At 37.1% G+C, this 20,351-nt stretch overlaps 1 protein-coding gene across 1 annotated transcript in view; it reads right to left on the bottom strand.

The window, feature by feature from the left end:
• Nucleotides 1–20,351, bottom strand: part of CACNA1D (calcium voltage-gated channel subunit alpha1 D) — a 226,580-nt gene that overhangs the window by 31,560 nt on the left and 174,669 nt on the right. The window contains exons 33-40 of the mRNA XM_015816206.1: nucleotides 19,329–19,394; nucleotides 16,829–16,920; nucleotides 13,689–13,848; nucleotides 9,243–9,370; nucleotides 9,032–9,128; nucleotides 7,689–7,791; nucleotides 6,408–6,509; nucleotides 864–994 (exon numbers count right to left, since the gene is read on the bottom strand). Coding sequence (XP_015671692.1) covers nucleotides 864–994; nucleotides 6,408–6,509; nucleotides 7,689–7,791; nucleotides 9,032–9,128; nucleotides 9,243–9,370; nucleotides 13,689–13,848; nucleotides 16,829–16,920; nucleotides 19,329–19,394 — 879 coding nt within the window. The remainder of the gene's footprint in view (nucleotides 1–863; nucleotides 995–6,407; nucleotides 6,510–7,688; nucleotides 7,792–9,031; nucleotides 9,129–9,242; nucleotides 9,371–13,688; nucleotides 13,849–16,828; nucleotides 16,921–19,328; nucleotides 19,395–20,351) is intronic.

The raw sequence follows: 20,351 nt of genomic DNA, 5'->3' as shown, positions 1-20,351 counted from the left end.
ATTTCACTATTGCCTCCTGGGATTTGCTTCCTGAGGAGGCTTCCTCATTCTGGCCAAGGGTAGGGCTTCTAGCAGAACTTGAAACAAAGTTTTATCTCCTTTGTCAAATAATGCTTCACAATGAGTTCTTTTTATGTCCTTATCTTTCAACAAATGGGAATGGGATAAGTGCAGGGCAGCTTTTTCCACTGAATGATCATGCCCATAAACTTCACACATTGGTGGAGGGATGTATGTAAACAGAAAAACCCCTGCTCAGATTTATTAATGCTTCTATACAACCATACTCATCTGTTCTTAGAACATACAGGATTATGTCCATGTGGATTTAATTAATGGGATGCTTTCTTCCAACCTCTTATAATGTAGCTATTATATTGCTGTTTAGGAAGGAGTGCAGATGAAAATAAGTATGATAATTCCATGTACATTCACAGTATTTGGAGGTCTCTGTTTTCCCTCAAGGAACACGTTCAAGCTTCTTTATTCCTAGTGTCAATGTAGATTTCTGGTTCTTCTGAGATATATGCAGAAGAGAGTTCATATAGAAAGGTCACATACCACTTAAATTCATGTGGAACCTGACTATCATACATGATGTTATGGAGATCGGCATCTTAATATCTGTATCTTAAAAACATAAAACCTACCTTCGTCCTATCTGCTGCGGCTTCTATAAAATATTCTTCACTTACCTTTCAACACACAGAAAAATAAGATTACTCTTCTTAATGTTGAAGGGCCCCAGGCATCATTACAAAGAACAGTCCTTGTGGCCTTGCTGACTGCATCTACAGCCCTTTACCTGTGGTTATTAATAAACTTGCAAGATGGTTAGTTAAAGTGTAGGAAAACAAAGTCACCTGTAATGCAACGGTGGTGTTCTTTGCAGGGTATTTTCCCACCAGTCCTTGTTCTTTCCGTTTCTTGAATTTCCTAAAGTAGTCCTGTATCAGAAAGGTGGCATAGAACTTCCCCACGGTTACCTCATCATCTAAATGAACAGACCAGAGAGATGTCTCCCACCTCAGCGCATTTCATTAAAAGCCAATATATATTCTTTATCCAAGTGAGTAAAAAGGTGTGATTAGTGCTCTGTGCATTAGGGTTCTGGCTTATAACAAGGCAACCTGAATCTAGCATAAAGCAATGTTTAACAGGCAAACTAGGCTAAGCAGTAGAAGCAGATAAGTGAACTATGTCTTATGAAAGGAAAATAAATTATTTTAGTAGAATTCAAAGAGAAAGCAGTTCTTTTAAGAGGCTGATAGTTACATGGATCTGAAATACTTTCATCCTCTTGAACCAAATTACTACAATAAGAGCAGCCTAGGAAATTCTCAGGTTTATTTGGATTCAGTCCTTTTAAAGGAGGGATGTGCAATTTTTTAGACAAGAGCTGCATGTTGGAGAGGGTAAAAATCTAAGTTTAATTAAAGAGCTGAACTGACAATTTCTCATATACTTAATAATTTTCCCTCCATGTCAAAATAGAGTAATTTCACTATCAAAGTTTTATGGGGGTTGCATGTAGCTTGATATTATTGATAAAAGGAACTTATTTTTATAACAAATTCAAACATGTCCAGTTATTCTTATTCACCTAACTTTCTAAACCATTAAGGTGCTATGTAGGTTTTCTCTCAGTGAAAATACTCAGCAAATTATACTAATATAAAATAAAGTGACAGATATTAGAAATCAGACTTTCGGGCAAATGCTATCATCTTAAATTGATCTCCTTATACTGGAAGCTTTACCTGATAGGGTCTTTAAGAAGATTTTACAATAGAATAAGTATGAAAGAATTTTGGCATATCCAATAACTGGATATGTTGAACAGCATTATTATCATTAAAAGCACAGATATAACTCATGAGTGATCATTTCAGGAACAAGTTAACTCCTACACTTGACTCACAATGAGAGATTCCCATTGCTCTACTCTTATTCCTCACTAACAAGTTCCAGATCTCCTCTGGATGGCTCTCCACACTTTGGTGGTGATTCGAAGGCATAAAGGGGGTAGTTTTTCTGAAAACTGTTAGCAATTGTTTTAGATTATTGGTGTTATATTATTAACTTTTATTTCACTACCATATCTAATTCTGATTACAGAAAAGAGAGATTTTTTAAAAAATCATCCATTTTACTTTTTACATTATGGACAATTACAAAGAATTTCATTGCAAGGTGGTCTTAAATGCCTTCCTAAAATAATGTTATTATTCTGGTTAGATTAATAATACTACATATAAAGCAAGTCCATATTTGATAATGTATTTTATATTATGCTCCTTTAGAAGAGTTCTTAAACAAACAAAATTTAATATTTAACGTTGCTTGGTTGGGAGTCCAGTCTACTTTCATGCTGACTTTTAAATAGCATTGTTGAGCCTGATCTTATCATGTGACAAAATGTCTTTTGAAAAGCTCCTCATCAACCTTCATTTGCGACAATGCAAACTTAGAAGTCCTAGCAATTCAAAGTCAGGTAATTTTTTTCTTTAAATCATCATGGTTAGTTAACTATATTTCAAAACCATGAGAACACCTGGTGTAATCTGCCTTGGAAACCATTTTCTTAAAAAAATCTATTTTCTTAAAATAGATTCTCATTGAGAATCTATTGAATTAACTATTCTTTTATATCACTAAAATGGCCACAGAATAATTACACTGAATGTTCCTCTGTCCATATAAACAGAATCCTTTAGAATTTAGTTCAATGGAAAATCATGCAATAGTGACATGCATTTTGACCCTACTGCAAAAGGAATTCATGATAAGAATTGGATTCTTTGATTAGGCCAGGGGTAGGCAACCTTGGCTCTTTTATGACTCATGGACTTCAACTCCCAGAATTCCTGAGCCAGCATAGCTGCCTCAGGAATTCTGGGAGTTGAAGTCCACGAGTCATAAAAGAGCCAAGAATGCCTACCCCTGGATTAGGCCAACTGCCTGTATATTCTGCCTTGGTCAGTGATGCCTATATTAATCTAATATGTCAAAGGACGAAGTACAGATCTTAATGACTATCTTTGAATAAAAGGTAGTGCTAAAATTTGGATGTCATAAAAGTAATAAAAAAAAGAAATCTGCACACAGATCTGATATTGGTAGTAGTTAAGGAACCAGGTTAGAAAGCAGGAGACTGTGAATTTAAGTACCACCTCAGCCATGAAAGTCACTTTGGGCCAGTCACTCTACCATGTTTCCCCAAAAATAAGACTGGGTCTCATTATTATTTTTGCCTCCAAAAGAGGCACCAGGTCTTATTTTCGGGAGATGTCTTACTCACCTCTGGCACCAACAGCCCTGCCCAGCAGGTCCACTTCTTTTGGGCCAAAGGAGCAGCTTCATTCTGTAGCTGCATTCCAGCCTGCAATTTCCCAGTCAGGCCTTTCCAGAAGGCCTCTGCAGCCGAGTATCGAGCTATGGATTCAATCCATAGCTCGGTTCTTGGCTGCACAGGTGTTCTGGAAAGGCCTCTGACTGAAATGCAGGCCTTGCTGCAGAAGACGCCTCAGAAGAAGTGGGCCAGCGAGGAGAGGCCTGGCTGACAGGTAAGTGGGTGCGGGACGGGGCACGGGGGCAGCTCCACACTCCCACCCCCTGCCCTAGCTTGATTTTTAAGTGTGTGCCTCGTCCCAAAACTAGGGCTTATTTTGAGGGTAGGGCTTATATTAGACCCCCCCCCAATAAAGCTAAGGCTTATTTTCAGGGTAGGCCTTACTTTCAGGGAAACACAGTATCTCAGCCCAACCCACCTGACAGGGTTGTTCTTGTGAGGAAAATAGACAGAAGGCATGTTGGTTATGTTTGCTGCTTTGAATTATTTGTAAAAAATAATGTAGGTGGGATACAAATAGTAAAAATAATATTGAGATAATTATGAGCTTATGACAAAGCTCCTTCTTAAAAAATTCTCAAAATATTAATTTTAATAAGGAAATGCTCTTTAAAATGGATTTCAGAGGACTAAGAAATAAACTAAATGGGACAAAATACTTTATACGCTATAGTAGACAAACATGCCTTAAGCTTGGCCTTTCAGAATATACATTTTTTTATGTATACGCATGTTTGAAAGTGGGTATTCACAAATCCATATTTGCACATTCACCCGCCTTTACTTGCAATTTCTTGCTTGTAGTAGAACAGCAGAATATGCAAAGGGGACAGATGTAGAGCATATTTTACAGACCAAACATGGACCCTTTCTTAGTGGGCATAGAAGAAACAGAGCTGATATCAACATGAAAAATATTAAAAGGGAATGGATTTCAACAAAACAAGTAGGGAAGAAAAAAATGAATATTAGATAAGTGTCTGTGTGCTTGGAAAAGAGTTAATAGGGGCATTAAAGGAAACCTTGGAATAAAACAGAGCAATGGCTTCTAGTGGGTTTTCCCCCCATCATCATTCATTTTGAATTACATTTTTGCAATGTAACGTGACATTTGATATTCAAATCACTTTTAGTCTCTTTCGAAGTATTAATAAATTAAGAAAATTAGTGGACTTAATGCTAATAGTATCTAAAACTATCTAATACTTTCTTGTTCCGTAACTGTGCTTATTATTGAGAGAGGGTGAAATGACTGTAACATTTAGTCTGTTTAGATCTTGTATGAGAGAGGTAAAGCATATTGAAACTAATGAAATAATGTGACCTAACTTAACATAGATAAAACTTTGGTCTGTCCAATATATGTCCTACATACACCTATTTTCATTCTAATCCATTGATCTGATCTGAAATATAAGCCAGTATAATTTACAAAGTTTTCTTCAAATTATGACATTGCTTAAACTGAAGCTATATAATCTTGAACCTATTTCAGTCTTGTGAGAATCTGCACGCTTGCTTTTCTATAGGTTTATTTTTATTTCATATTCCCGGATTATTATAACATCCTTTCCTTTTTCATGTTGCCTATACTCTGTAAAGATTTCTCTGTGCTTGTGAATTTACTGTTGCACCAAAATTTGGCAGTCTTCTGTTTCCTGCATTTTAATGACAACTGTTGTGCCTTTGCTTTAGGCAGGTTCAGTCATTTATCTTGTCACAATACATTGATGTCATCTTGTACACAGTGATGCAATTGTGCTGAACTCTCCAAACTCCACTTTATAGAAGGCCTGCTTTATGTGTTAGGTCTGAATCACGTACTCAGTAAAAGGCTCTTCCATGCTCAGTTTAGACAGCCATGGCTTGCTATTCTGAAGCATGTCTCTGTATTTCAATAAAAAGAGGGGAATGAAGCTGGCCAGAGGCAACACTGATTCCATGCCACCACCCTAAAACAGAATTGCTTCAGAATATTCTGAAAAGACTGATAGTTGAAAGGAATAGAGGCTGCAGAAAAAGCTCAAGCACATTGTTACAACAAAAGCAAACTCATCTAGACCATGCAAGAAATCAGCTGTGCGGCTAGAAAAAAGCAGAAGGGGACACAGAAATGTCATTTTAAATGTGCAGTATCTGTTTTCTGGACAGTTGGCATTGCTTGGCATTGTCCCATCCCACCCTGAATCTAAGTTGTCAGTTGCCAGGGGCTTCTGAAAAGTAGGACAGCTAAACATGCTCTCTCTCTCTTTGTCTTTCTCTCTCTCTCTCCTGAAATACTAAGGAGAACATCTTTGGAGAGAGGACAGAATTCAGTACCTTCAGGAGTAAGTCATTTTTCAAACCTAAACCAGAGTGATCTTGAAGGGTGCAATAATACTAAAGAAGTACAGTGAACTATAAAGATTTTAGAAGATGAACTCCAATAGCTGGGTGTCTTGGATGTCTGACAGCAGCCTGAGATGTTTTCTAACTATGCAAGAGATCCTGCACTTTTAAAATGAAAAAAGCAAATCAGAACATCACCTGCAATCAACGCTTTATCACTGTATTTATCAACAAGTATATAACTGTCCATATATCATTAATATATTTGCATTTGCATTTAACTTAGATGCATTTAAATCAATGATAACTTTCCTAGTTACATAGTTCTAGCTAATATACTAACATTAGCAGATTGTTTACTCCGTGTTTCTTAATAAAATTACTTACTCTTGATTAATTATTTTCTTAAATTTTGGGCTAAGAGTGTTGAAGGAAAATAAAAGAAAGAATAGCTCACAAATTTTAGACTGTTTCAAATTTAAATGCATTACTAGAGATAATAAGAGCTTCTTATTAGCACATCATTATTCTGAAGCCTATAAATTGAAATGTTTATGTATAAAGAAATGTTTAAATTCTTTATTCCAGAATGCTATGTTATGTGTTTTTCTGTAAAACTTTGCTATCTTATCACTTAGTTAATATTAGCATTCTGGTTGAATTGTTATAGTATTTTTCTGTGTCTTGTATTTAAAGTGTAGAAGCTATGAGAAATCATGTTACTAACCACCAGCAGGAGGAACAACTTGGTCCAGGAGTTTCATACTAGTTTTCTTCCAGATTTTCTTTATAACTGCCCTGAGTTCTTCATTTGCTTGCTCTAGATTACCTGAGGAGAATGGGAAGGAAGGAAGGAAGGAATTACATATATTAACATGTAACTAAACAGCAAAATGTCAATATTTTTGCACGTGGTTTGGATCTCTACAGCTAAGCCAAAGTTAAATGAAGTTTCCAAAAGGTCAATAGCTTTGACACTAGCTTACTCTGCTTTTGCTTTGGGACAACTTCATGTAGACAAATCTGACTGCCTTAAGATTCAAGAGATACAGATTCAAAAGAAGGCCTATCACTTCCGGTATCTTTGTAATATTCTCCCACAGCAAGTCTGGCAGATTGGATTAATAGATTTTGAAGTGGTTCCTATCTGGTTTGCACTGTTTCAGGAATACCTCCTCATTGCTGCTGTTTTCGTGGCAAGGGAAGGTAATGACTAGGGAAAACAAACACAGTGGTCCCTTGGATACATTTGAGAAGCTCACAAGCCTGATTTGGAGGGTGATAACTGGTTCCACAGATCCTTCAGCAATCAGCACAGAAGGAATATTGGCTAGGATCCAGAAGGAAATTGACAGACACCAACATTAGTAGTGCCGACAGCCATTTCAATGAACAAGTAGGATAAACAAGGAAGACTTTTCATGAAACGCCATCATTGTAAAACAAATTTATATTTTAAAAATATAGAGCAGTTCAAAAAGCCATCTGATGTACTGGCCATATGCAAAACTTTATCTCCTGATAGTAAATTCCCTGGATGTACTGAAGCATCTGTCAAAAGGAAAACAATGGTTATGAATAATTGGTCCTCTAATCTGCAGATACCAAATTGAAGCAAATGTACAAAATAAAGAAGGTGCTGATACCAATGAATTTCATATATGATGAAATATATTTTCTGATAGCATGTTACTTTGGCAACAAAGTATTATGTATAATTTTTTGAAGACCAGAGATTTTGAGAAATCAAGACCAGTCTATACCAAGTTCAAAGTGCAACTGATCTCCACCACTTATTCTATTTGTCAGTAAAGGAAACTATTGTCCCACAAAAAACTGAGATTTGGGGCTACAAACATAGCTATAGTATTTTTTACAGAAAACCATATATGCAACAGTTTACATTTAGAAAGTCTCCAGGGTGGCCATCACATATATCAAAGATCAGTACTAATTATTTGATAAGGAGAAATAAAGAATGATTGAAATATTTATTGTAGGCTCCTACCTTCAGTTTTGATCTTCAAGGCTGTTCTTACTAAAGCAAATAGAGTAGCATTAAACATAACTGTTCCATCACTGTTTAGGGGCATGTTCATGGCTACCAACCTCTGCAGATATTTAAAAAAATAAATAGACACAAAGGAGGTTTAGTATGTGTTTATCAAATGTTTAGTATATACACAGGAAATTAATCTAAAAATGCATAGAAGGACATATCATAGTCAAGTGGTTATTATTACTCATAGATGTTATGAGCTGAATACTACAGGGATATCTTACAAAATAGAGGAAATTCTGCCTGACACAAGAGTTCTGTAAGTAAGTCTGCTTTATAATTAACATGTAAAACAATTTATACCAAATATACTTTATACATTAATGGAAGAAGATAAATATTTGGGATGAGCATATCATAATTACTATAAAGTTTCATTCCTTTTTATTTGATAACTTCATAGTTGTTTAGTTCTCTCATAAAATCAGTGGTAAATATTTATAGCTGCAAGAAGAATAAAAAGTAATTTATGTGGATAAAGATTCTAGATATTTTTGAAACTTCCATTATTCTGAAATGAGACTTGTTTTTTTAAAATAACTATAGCTATTTTATTTACCAAAGAAAACTGGATGATCCTTTCCATCATACTCTCCTCATGGGCAATTTAGAGGCATTTGCTAATCTCAATTAATAGTAGAATGCTAGTTTTATGCTCTGATTCAATTACTTACTACTTAGTACAAATATTAAGCTATGTCTAGGCATTACCACAACACTGCTAATCTGCTGAAGACAAGATGGTGTTTGTATATACAACTTCAGTATAAACATGAAAACTTCCACACAACCAGAATCTATTGTGCTTTTCCTGCTTATATTCTACATTGGTAGGCAACCGTTTTTGATCAAAGGATCTCAATTAGCCTTTTAGTTCTAGTTGCGAGTTACATGAGTCACACGAGCCCAGTGATCTCAAGAGCAAAATCCATGTCATGTATTTTTTTAAAACTAAGAACCATCAATCTTCTTGCTTTAATTACAGGGACCTTTTGATGTATATGGGACTTCTTTATTTTCTTTCATAACTGTGAATAGGCAATTTATAAAAATCTTGACTATTCCTGAATTCTCCAAAACTTCCTTTTACTACCAACCAAATACTGCTCCATATCAATGAACCAGAACAAAAGAAAGAAGTGGTATTATTTTTGTAATAATATATAACAGAGCCTAGAGAAAAAGCTAATAATTAACAAGGGAGAATTGACTTGCAATGAATATACAGGTATCCCTTCTCTAGAAACGTGAATTATGTAGACGTTTTTAAAGAATCAATGACCCCAGCTTACCTTGCAGGCTACTCTGTGAGGACATAACTTCCCAAAACCAAGGGGAGGCTGGATGCGTCGCAATAAAGTAACAACATCAAGGTGTTTTATTCTCCCTCTACAAAGAAAATTCAGGAAAAAAATTAAATAGCTCTAGCTGACTTACATTAGGCATTGTTTTGTTTTTTACCCTTTTTGATGGGGACATATTGTAGTCATGAGTGTAACTTACTTTGCTTCAGGATCATATTCTGACCATATTCTTTTAAATTCATCCAGATGATGTGGACCAAGGATAGACCAATCACGTGTCAGATAATCAAAGTTGTCCATGATGACAGCCACAAAAAGATTGATAATCTTAAAAACAATGGAAGACAATATTAGCATATAGCTCAGGTAGCAATCAGAAAAACATTGAAAGTTTTGTTTATTTATAATAATAATAATAAAGTTGGAAGGGACCTTGGAGGTCATCTAGTCTAACCCCCTGCTCAGGCAGGAAACCCTATACCATTTCAGGCAAATGGCTGTCCAGTCTCTTCTTAAAAACTTCCAGTGTTGGAGCATTCACCGCTTCTGGAGGCAGGTTGTTCCACTGGTTAATTGTTCTAACTGTCAGGAAGTTTCTCCTTAGTTCTAGATTGCTTCTCTCCTTGATTAGTTTCCACCCGTTGCTTCTTGTCCTGCCTTCAGGCACTTTGGAGAATAGCTTGACTCCCTCTACTTTGTGGCAGCCCCTGAGATATTGGAACACTGGTATCATGTCCCCCTCATCCTTCTCTTCGTTAAACTAGACATACTCAATTCCAGCATTTGTTAAATTAAACTTGGGCTCTGAAATAAATATATCTTTTTTAAGACAAGTCCTTGGAATTTTCTTGGCAAGATTTTAAAAGTGGTTTGCCATTGTCTGCTTCCTAGGTCTGAGTGAGCAACTGGCCAAACGTCACCCAGCTGGTTTGTACCTATGGCAGGACTAGAACTTACAGTCCTGTTTTCTATCCTGAAGCCCTAACCACTAGATCAAACTGGCTCTCCATATCTATCTTATACCTTAGACAGATATAAATGCTTGCTAAAAATGAGGTCTATAAACTTGCCTGTAAATTTAATTGCCTGCATTTATTTGGCTGTAAATTGCTTCAGAGTAGAATGAATACAAGATTATGTTTTTTGCTCTTTTTGGCACAATGTTCCATGGGAAAGCCTTGTTCTTTATGTACACCTTCCATTCTTTAGATAGCAAGTGGAAGGATTATTAAGGCAAAGGTTGGCAGATTCCTATAAGTGAAAGCTAACCTTAAAATGGCTTTGGTCTCATACTATTTATGGCTTTGAAGATTAGAGTTAATGTAAGATGTTCATAAATATACTAGAATGTCAGCTTCCAGTGAAATTGGAAATGTTATATCAACTCTGGTGATTTAAAATGTTAACTGTGGCAAACATTTTATAATAGAAACTGCAACAACAGTGAAAGCAAGAAGTAGACCAGTGATGGCGAACCTTTTAGAGACCGAGTGCCCAAACCGCAACCCAAAACCCACTTATTTATCACAAAGTGCCCAGGCCACATCAGCATTGTGGTGCCCTCGGGGGGGGCAGGGAGGGGCCTCTGAGTGCTGCCTCTGGCACGCAAAAACTGGGGGCGCAAAAATGGGCCACCGTGTAGCAAGGCGCAAAAATGGCCACTGCCGCGCCGCAGGGTGCAGATACACGACACTGTACCATGCAAGAATGGGGCAGGGCTAGTGAGTATCACGCAGGCACTACCCCTGCCCCATTTGCAGCGCATGCCTGCTTGCGGCCCCATGCCCACATGCATGCATGTAAAATGCTTCCCCCTTCCTTTTCTTCCAGTCCATCAATCGACAATGGTTGGTGAGGCTCCTGCTCCAGTGGTGGCCTGATGGACCTGGTGGTGGCGCGTGTGCCAACAGAGAGGGCTCTGAGTGCCATAGGTTTGCCACCACTGAAGTAGACTATTAAAGGAAATGCTACATTGAGCAAGTGTAATATTACTGAACACATTCATATCAAGGCAAGAAATGTGTTTCCATTAGTCAGAATGTGATTAGAAGAAAATATTTGGAGGAAAACAATAGAGATATGGACATAATATACATTGAACCTGATATTGTCTCCTTGTGTTATTGCATATATTATTCATGTACAACACATGAATGTTTACATTACTTATTGATACCAGCGTATTATTTGATTAGACTTTGACAATAAAATATAGGATTAAATAACAAAGTAATGGAACTTACTTGGTTAGGTTACTTTCTAGTTTCTAGAGAGTTAATTGCCACTATAGATTTTTGTGGGGAGAAAAGATCTGTTTTATCAAGTTCACTTTAGAAATCTAATTGGATTTTGCGGTTTCTAAAAGCACCTAGAGAATTTTTCAAAGCCCTGGTAGGCAGTTCTGTCAAGTGCCTAGTAAACCTCTAGAAAAGAGAAAGATGGTGATACTTGACAAGATTGCTCCTGAGCAGGCTCCATCTAGTTGCTGACTCATGGCAACTTCTTGGTTTATTGAGGACTTCCAAGAGATGAAGCAAAGGCATGCCAAGAGTAACGCTGCTATAAGAGGAAGAATGAATGTGACCCAACATGAGAAAGAGCTCAGGTTTGAGCTTAACAATAGCAACAAGAGTGGTAAAGCAACAAGACTGGATGTCTAGCAGCATTAGAGTGACCCAGTCACTCTAAGAGAAAATTTGGCTGTTGCAGTAAATTTTGAGGATAAAATCACACATTTGTTTGTGGTTGGACACCAGCTAGGCAAATCCAGATGAGATGACAAGAGATATCCTTTTATAATTTGGAATTCATTTAAGCCTGTGGATGAGGATGTACACAAGCTCCTCTGTGCTATTAGATCCACTCTTTATAGATTAAATCCTTAGTCTACCTGGTTGGTAAAAGCTGCCAGGGCAGAAAGTTGAGAGTGAGTGATGACCAATGTATCCATGAGTGAAGAGGTGGTACCACCATCTTTCCTCTAGAAACCACCTCTTGACATGGCCATTTTAGACAATAATTGATCTGTTTTTAGCAGAAGATGATTGAATTGTAGTTAAGGGACTCTGGGATGAAATGGATTATCTAAATCCTTTCCGGTCAGGATTCAGGCCTGGCTGTAGGATCAAAACTATATTAATAACTCACGATGTTTTTGACAAGAGAGAGAGAGAGAGAGACTATCCTTCTGAAACTGTTAGTGGCTCTTGATACCATGGACTAAGATGTCCTGGACTGACTACAAAGAAAAGGGAGGAAGGCACCGTTCTTCAATGGTTCTTCCATTTTTAAGTAGTAATCTCCAGTCAATAGGAGGAGCTCAAGTGCTCCATTATGGACAGCTATGAGACTTGCTCTCCCCACTACCATGCAAAGCCACTGAGATAGATCATCTGCTGGCATGAGGTAAGGTTTCAATATGCTGCTGATGTCCAATCCAATTATATTTCCACCATGAGTAATGTAAGTGATGTGTTGGAAGTCCTACTCAGTGTCTGGAGGCTATCTGAGTCTAGAAATGGGATTTCACTAAAACCTATTAAAATAGAATTGGGTTGAGTCCAGAAATAGTACATATTTCATTCTGGAAAAGATACTGCTGCAAATGGATATGGCCCATAACTTGGGAATCCTCTTGAACTCATGATTCTTGATTGAATAGTACAGGGGACTTCAAACTTGGCCCTTTTATGACTTGTGGACTTCAACGCTGGCTGAGGAATTCTGGGAGTTGAAGTCCACAAGTCATAAAAGGGCCAAGTTTGAAGACCCCTGGAATAGTAAGTAGAGGCTGTAGACACAAATGCCTTTGTACAACCATTATTATATTGATTGCTTTGCTTCAGTTGTGATCCTTTCTGGATCAAGAGACTTTCTTCTTAGTCATTCATACCTTTAGTATCTTGAAGATGGATTGCTGCAGTGTTCTATATGGGACTGTCCCAAAGACTATCCAGACATTTAAACTGCAACATACACCAGCTTGAGTAGTTATGTATGCAAAGAGCTTTGCTCGTGTAACCTAGCTTCTAGTATAGGAGCTTCACTGACTGCCAGTTAGCTTCTAAATACAATTCAAAGTTTGGTTGTTATCCTTACTCCTTGTTTAGCTCAGGGCCTGGATACATTTATATTGCTTTCTCCAAATTAAGTCGGCTTGTCCACTAAGATCAAAAATAGAGGGCTTGCTGATAGACCCACCAGTGAGGAGATGTCCTCTTCAGGGATTCTTTTCATTGATCGCCCCCTCCTTTGGGACACACATCTTACCCCCAAATATTTATAACACCCTCTCTTTACTATATTTTTGGAAAGCCATAAAATCCATTCCCTTCAGAAAGCCTTTTGAGGAAAAATAAGAGCATGTTATCTTGAACAGGATACATTGTACTGATAGATAATAATTAGATTAACTCAATTTTGGTTTTCATCTGATATTAATACTGCAAGCATTCAAAGTCTTTGAAAGTGGAGCACCACATAAGTAACAGCAATAAGGAAAGGAAACTATAAACTAAACTAAACTAAACTAAACCAAACTAAACTAAACTAAACTAAACTAATGCTTTGTGAATTAATAGAATTAATCTTCAGTACATTTGTCTGCTCAAATTTTAGCCATTCAAATTTTACTTTCTAGACTCACCAAAAAAGCACATAACATATAGAAACTGATGAAATAAATAATAGCAAAATTGCTTCCACATGTATATTCTTCTCCAGGATTCTGATCAGAATCTGGGTCACAACTTTTTCCTGGCATGCAAGCTAGCATGATATCTTGCCAAGCTTCTCCTGTGGCACACCTTTAATATGGAATAAAGGAAGATAAAATAAGGCAAATAATATTGTTTCTTCTAGCATAACATTATTATTGTTGTTGCCTAATAATGGTCCCAGACAATGTGAGTGAGTGCACGGTAAAGAGATAACATGCTATGTTGTTTATTTAAAAAAATATATTAAAGCTTTATGTACTGTTACCATTAAAATCTTGAAAGCATAAACACATTGATTTTATCAGTATTAACGTACTATGCTGGATTTTTTTGTAGTTATTCTCAATTGTTGCCTAATGATACAGTGTAATAGGAGTTCTGTATGTTTTTTTATTCTTGGGCTGCTTGTTCATGTAACCCCTAAACCCCTCATGAATTTAGGGATTAAATAAATAAGTTGCCCAGAAATTCAAAAACATACAGAACTCCTATTTCACTGTATTATTAGGCAACCATTGAAAATGGCACAATCAGTGCAGGAGGTATCCTAGTTCTCCATCCCTCTTATACTTCAGGTAGTCAGGGTAGAATCAGGCCAGGTCTCTTCCTAATGTTTTCCTTGTTTCACAAGCTTAAAGAATGTTTGTAGAATCCAATCTGGGTCGGTCACCGGAGTTTTGTCTTCCGAGCTTTCGGACCCCTGCTGGAGCTCATCTTCAGGGCTCCAGCATGAGTCCAAAAGCTCAGAAGACGAAACCTCTGAGGTCCCGGTGACCGACCCAGATTGGATCCTGCAACATTATCCTGGGACGTGTATATTCGCCTTCATTCGTTAAAGCATGTTTTTGCACATGTTGTAGCCATCTCTGAACAGTTTTTCCAGGATCATCTCTGTTGTTCCCCACTAAATTTGACAGGGCAAATTCTATTAAATAATACCATCTTGTTAGACCAAGGACCAACTGTGCCTTTCTGTCATGGCACCTACCTATGAAGCAGTCTCCCCCATGCGTCCTGCTCAGTTCCCACCCTCCCAGCCTTCCAGAAGACTGGGAAGACTTGATTCCCCCCCTCGAGATTTTGAAGAAAAAATATAACTTTCCAGGCAGCCCATGTAAGTGTGGTTTGTGTTGTTGAGTCTGATACTGTATTTTATTCTATTGCTTTTGTTGATTGTTGTCAGCTACCCAGAATTCATGTACAAGACAGATAACCATATTATTTTTTAAAAATAGACAAAACCAATAATTTTAAGAGAGTATTAGCTACAGTCTTCCTTTGTACAGGCATCTGGGACAAACCGTGTTGATGAAACAAATTATGAAATGTGCACCCTGGCCTTTAGTATTTGCATCCCAAAACTGAGTGCATATAATTTAAATCACATGGTTTTGTTGTATAGTCAAAATATAGGTTTCATCATTTACTTTCCTATGCCATTCATAGTCATTCCCCCACAACCTATGTACCTTGATACCTGTGTAGACAAACTCTGACCAAATTTTCTTAGTCTGAATTTAGTCTGCTGGTTAACTAGCTTGTACTATATATTGTCTAATTGCAATGGTGCTACCTCTGCACTTTCTGGTTCCTGGATGGGGCTTTCCTCCCTGCTTTTCCTATGAATGTCCCAGCTTTTAATTTGTTGATCTTGTTCCTTGCAACCCCATTGGACAGGACAGAGATACAGAAGCTACTGAATGTATAATTTTAACACAGAGTTGTTTAACTATACCATCATGTTATTTGAGGCAGTAAGGGATGATATGTGACAGCACATGATTAGGCTACCTAAATTGCCTTTTAGCTCTCATATGTAATTTCTACTCATATTCAATTACACATTTCCACATTTATCTTTGACAATCAACATTTCAATTGAAAGTCACTGTAGGGTATTTCCTGCAGTCCTTTCTCTTTTTCTGTTAGCTACTGATGACTACATAAAATATGAAATGGCTCATGAAGTGGCTTTTTTTGCTTTCTGAAAAATATCAAACAGGACAACTGTTTCAAGCTGTCTATAATGTGGTAGAAATTAAAGTGAATATTTTCATTTCTTTTTAAGTAAAGCATTGAAGGTCTGAAAATCGTATCTCATTAAAAATCTCCAAATGATAAAGCACAAACAAGAATCTGGCATTTCTTACATTCTAGCTTCTTCACTATCACTTTTAATTTATTAGCAGATTAAATATATGTGGAATACTCAAAATTCCAGCAAAAGTATGTCCCATCTTAGATTAAGGTACATGAAATATTTTACTTGTTTATGACCTATGTATTATCTGCACGGTTGAAGGAACAGAAGATTAATTTCTTATAAAGAAATTTAATAAAGAAAAAATAAAGAGTTTTATCACAACCTACCACAAAACCATTCTACATATTTTTGAACTCTATATTTTTTTTCTTCCTAGAGTTTTTCCGCAAGTTCAAGGTACACTTTTTTCAGGTCAATCAAAGGTTGATCCATTTGGCTGCAACAGGAATTGACCAACTGGTTTATTGCCCTAGCCCAGTGGTTCTCAACCTGTGGGACGGGACCCCATTTGGGGTTGATCAACCATTTCACGGGGGTCGCCAAGCAAGGCTGTCCGCCATTTTTTTGTCCGCCATTTTTCCCCCTTTTCCGGCGGGTGCCTTACCTCCCTTGGGCTGGGCCAGCTGGTGGTCGGCCTGCTCCGTCTCTGCCGCTTGCCAGCTACGCCTCGGCCGGTGCAGGGGGCGGAACCATGCATGTGCGGCGCTCCCGGGCAGGGAAAGTCCTCGACTTACGACCGGTTGGGTAGTCCTCGACTTACAACCAGTTTAGTCCTCGACTTACGACCGGTTTAGTCCTCGACTTACCACTGGTTGGGGTCGCGGCATTAAAAAGGTTGAGAACCACTGCCCTAGCCTGATGTTATGGGCTGAGAAAGTGACTGGCCCAAAATCACCTAGCCGGCTTTCATGCCTAAGGTGTGACTAGAACAGACAGTGTCCTGGTTCCTAACCTAGTGTCTTAACCACTAGACCAAACTGGATCCTTATGAACTCTATGCCAGTAATAACAAACAAATGCTACCGGAAAAGAAGAAGCACCGCCTGGGGGAAGGTTTGAAAGTTGTTGTTCCTGTTAATTTGACTGCCATCTTTCAGAGCAACTTTGCCAAATACCTGAAAGAGAAGTAACAGCTTACCCATGGTAACCTTTTGCACTTTTGATAAGACCAACAGTTGGTTTTCTGCAGTATTGAGTCAGATGCTTGTAATATGAAAGCTTTCCTATTTTTGAATCCTAATAATAATAATAATTTACTGACACATTGATCCTTAACCATAATTCTCAGGTTTTACAAGACAGGTTGGTAGTAAACCTCAACTCTCCAGTTTTTAATCCCTTATTCTGGATTATTTTACCTAATAAGACTTCTAAATATGAATTAATTGGATGAAACTCTATTACTGACAAAAATGAAGCTATATACACATAGATTGCCCTCTATGATATAAAGAAGTCAATGTCTTTATATAGGTCTATGTTCCAGTTAAAACTGTAGACTCTCCCCCCCCCCATCTTTCTTAATTAACTGATGCTTGGATAGCTTAAACACATTTATTTAATTCTCTAACATCCAAAACATTGTTTGCCCCCTTGCCATATCATCTCTATCTGTATTGTTGTCTCCCTTTCCGTATCGCTCATTTCTTCCTTCTGGTTATGGGTGGCTGGTGAGTCTTTGCCTGTATTTCAGTTTAAACTGTAGATGAGGCAGCCAGGGAACAGCTTAAGATGTTATACTCTGAATGTAGTTTCTTCTCTAATATTGCTCCTCAAGTTTGAGCACTCTATAGGGCTGGCTTTGTTTCTTTCATCTTTCTGTCAACCAATTGGCTTTTTAGCAAGCAGCCAAAACATTAAATTTTAATTGTTTGCTGCTATCTTGTAAATGAATAGTTGAGCCATAACTTTAAAGTTTTTGAAAATTAATTATTCAATTGATGAGCGCATGGAATAGTCACCGACTGGCAGAGGCTTTTCACTGAATGGGGTATATTCCTTTGGGTTGGAATTTCAATCTTAATACGGGATTTTGCATGTTAACAACATATAGATAGCAGCACAACACAGACCCATTCTGACGCACAGCATCAGGTAGACCAGACCAGAAAATCAGCTTCACACAATAATTATTTTTATTGAGCTTGACTAATAAAAGAATTATGAAAGTCTGATTGGGCTGTATNAATAATAATAATAATAATAATAATAATAATAATAATAATAATAATAATAATAATAATAATAATAATAATAATAATAAAGTTGGAAGGGACCTTGGAGGTCATCGAGTCCAACCCCCTGCCCAGGCAGGAAACCCTATACCATTTCAGACAAATGGCTGTCCAGTCTCTTCTTAAAAACTTCCAGTGTTGGAGCATTCACAACTTCTGGAGGCAGGTTGTTCCACTGGTTAATTGTTCTAACTGTCAGGAAGTTTCTCCTTAGTTCTAAGTTGCTTCTCTCCTTGATCAGTTTCCACCCATTGCTTCTCGTCCTGCCTTCAGGCGCCTTGGAGAATAGCTTGAGAGAGTTAGGACATTCTAAACTTAATTCTTTGGCCAAGGTAATAGTTCCTGCATATCTTTATCAAGGATATCTTTTAAACTCTCTACACTGGTGGGCATGCATTGTAGAGGCAGCAAGATTTAGAATGGTGTGATTTTCCGATGAGAGTGGAATGCAGCAAAGCAGCTGTTTAGTTGTGGCATATAGTGTGAAGAAATATCTCTAAAAATGGTTTGTGGAGCATCTTTGTGCTATGACAAACAGGCCCAGAGCAAGACTTACTGAAAGAAACGGTTGTAATTGTAAGAAGTGGGAAAGGAAACTGAAAGAAAATGGAGAAAAAGTAATGGAAAATAAAACAATGGGCAGAAATTTTCAATGCACCAAGAAGCCTTTGGGGACTTACTTATAGTTTTTATATATACTCATGTGCTTTGTTTTCTCCAACCACCAAATATTCCAGCACTTTGTTAAAGAGCAGCTAGTTTAGCCCTTCAAAATGTTTACTGTATTTATCTGCAACTCTTCTCTGTAATAGGTGATATTTAAAGATCCTATTTATATTTACGTAGTTGTGCTATTTTCAATCCTAATTCCTAATATGTATTTTTTTCTGTTGCTATGATTAATGATCACTATTTCATTGGTTTATCTATGATTATGTCAATTGCCATGTAATTGCCTCTTTGAAAGCTTTTGCTATATAGAATAAGGTGTTGCAATATACAAACCTCATTTCCCATTTGTGAATGAATTAAATAGCATTGACCCCAGTTCAGTCCAGGCATTAAAAAACTTATCTTTTAACTGCTAAGTTTAGCCAGGAATCTTAATAAAAGCATTGGCAGCAAATTAGCATATTCTCTATATAGGTAAATACTCTAACACAGATTGGCAAGAGATTGTCAATTTCCTATCCCTTATTTTTTAGCAGAGTTTATTCTTCTACATGTTTAATAACTGGCTTTCATCATATACTTCCTCATCAGGAAAAAAAATAATTTGTTTTTATTACCTGCATTCCAATAACCGCATAGATGAAAAACAACATAGCTATCAGAAGGGCAACATATGGTAGAGCCTAAAATGAAAAGAAGTTTGAAAATAATAACTTGCATCTATTTTTGAAGCTAATACACATGGACTATACATTTTTCTATTTTTAATTTCCACTCATCGGAAATAAATAGACAAGGACTGGCAGGGAAAACTCTACAGTTATTTAAAATGCTATCAACACATAAAAGCATGTTGTACTAAATTACACTAATTTGCTGACTTCAGAGTCGCCTGCTGTTTTGGGGTGGTGATTCAACATAAAGCTGAATCTTATTTTATTTTAAATCTTATTTTAAAAGAACGTAGATAGGATTACACTTTATGATTAATACATTTTTTTGAAACTAGTATTCCAAAATTACTAATAATTTTAATTAGTAATTTCCATCTTCTTGAACAATTAAGAAACATGATGGCAGGAAGTCTGAATGAAGAATTAGCATGGTTGGAATAACAGCAACAGTTACAAATCAGCTTATTATTCTTAGTCTGTAATCATAGGCACACAGAAAATATGCCTCACTAAATTCTTGTAAAAATGTTTAATTCTAAAAATGTTTAATCAGAACTGCAAAGAACTGGGCACAATTTAAATGCTGTGTAGATTATTATACTATTCAGATATAATCAGATATAATCAAACCCATAATCAGAACCTTGTTGGTTGGTTGTGATCTTTAAAGCCCTACATGATATGGGGCCATGATACCTATGGGGCCATCTTCATCCCATCACATCAGCCCATCCCACCCGATCAGGCAGGGAAGGTATGTTACAGACCCCATCATTTAAAGAATTTTGATTGGTGGGTTCTAGGAAAAGAGCTATTGCCCCCCTATTATTCTCCAGAGATGAGACTGCCCCCCACTTTCCTGGCCTTCCAAAAAGGAGTTAAGACATGGCTCTGTAGCCTCACATGGTTTGCCCAGGGGAATATGCAGCCATGGGCCTGGTTAGTTCCCGGAAAGGCCTCCTTTTG

This window comes from Protobothrops mucrosquamatus, unplaced genomic scaffold (genome assembly GCF_001527695.2).
Source record: "Protobothrops mucrosquamatus isolate PMUCROS unplaced genomic scaffold, P.Mucros_1.0 scaffold414, whole genome shotgun sequence".
Classification (NCBI taxonomy): Eukaryota; Metazoa; Chordata; class Lepidosauria; order Squamata; family Viperidae; genus Protobothrops; species Protobothrops mucrosquamatus.
The sequence above is the reverse complement of the archived record's forward strand: the minus strand, read 5'-3'. Positions and strand labels throughout refer to the sequence as shown.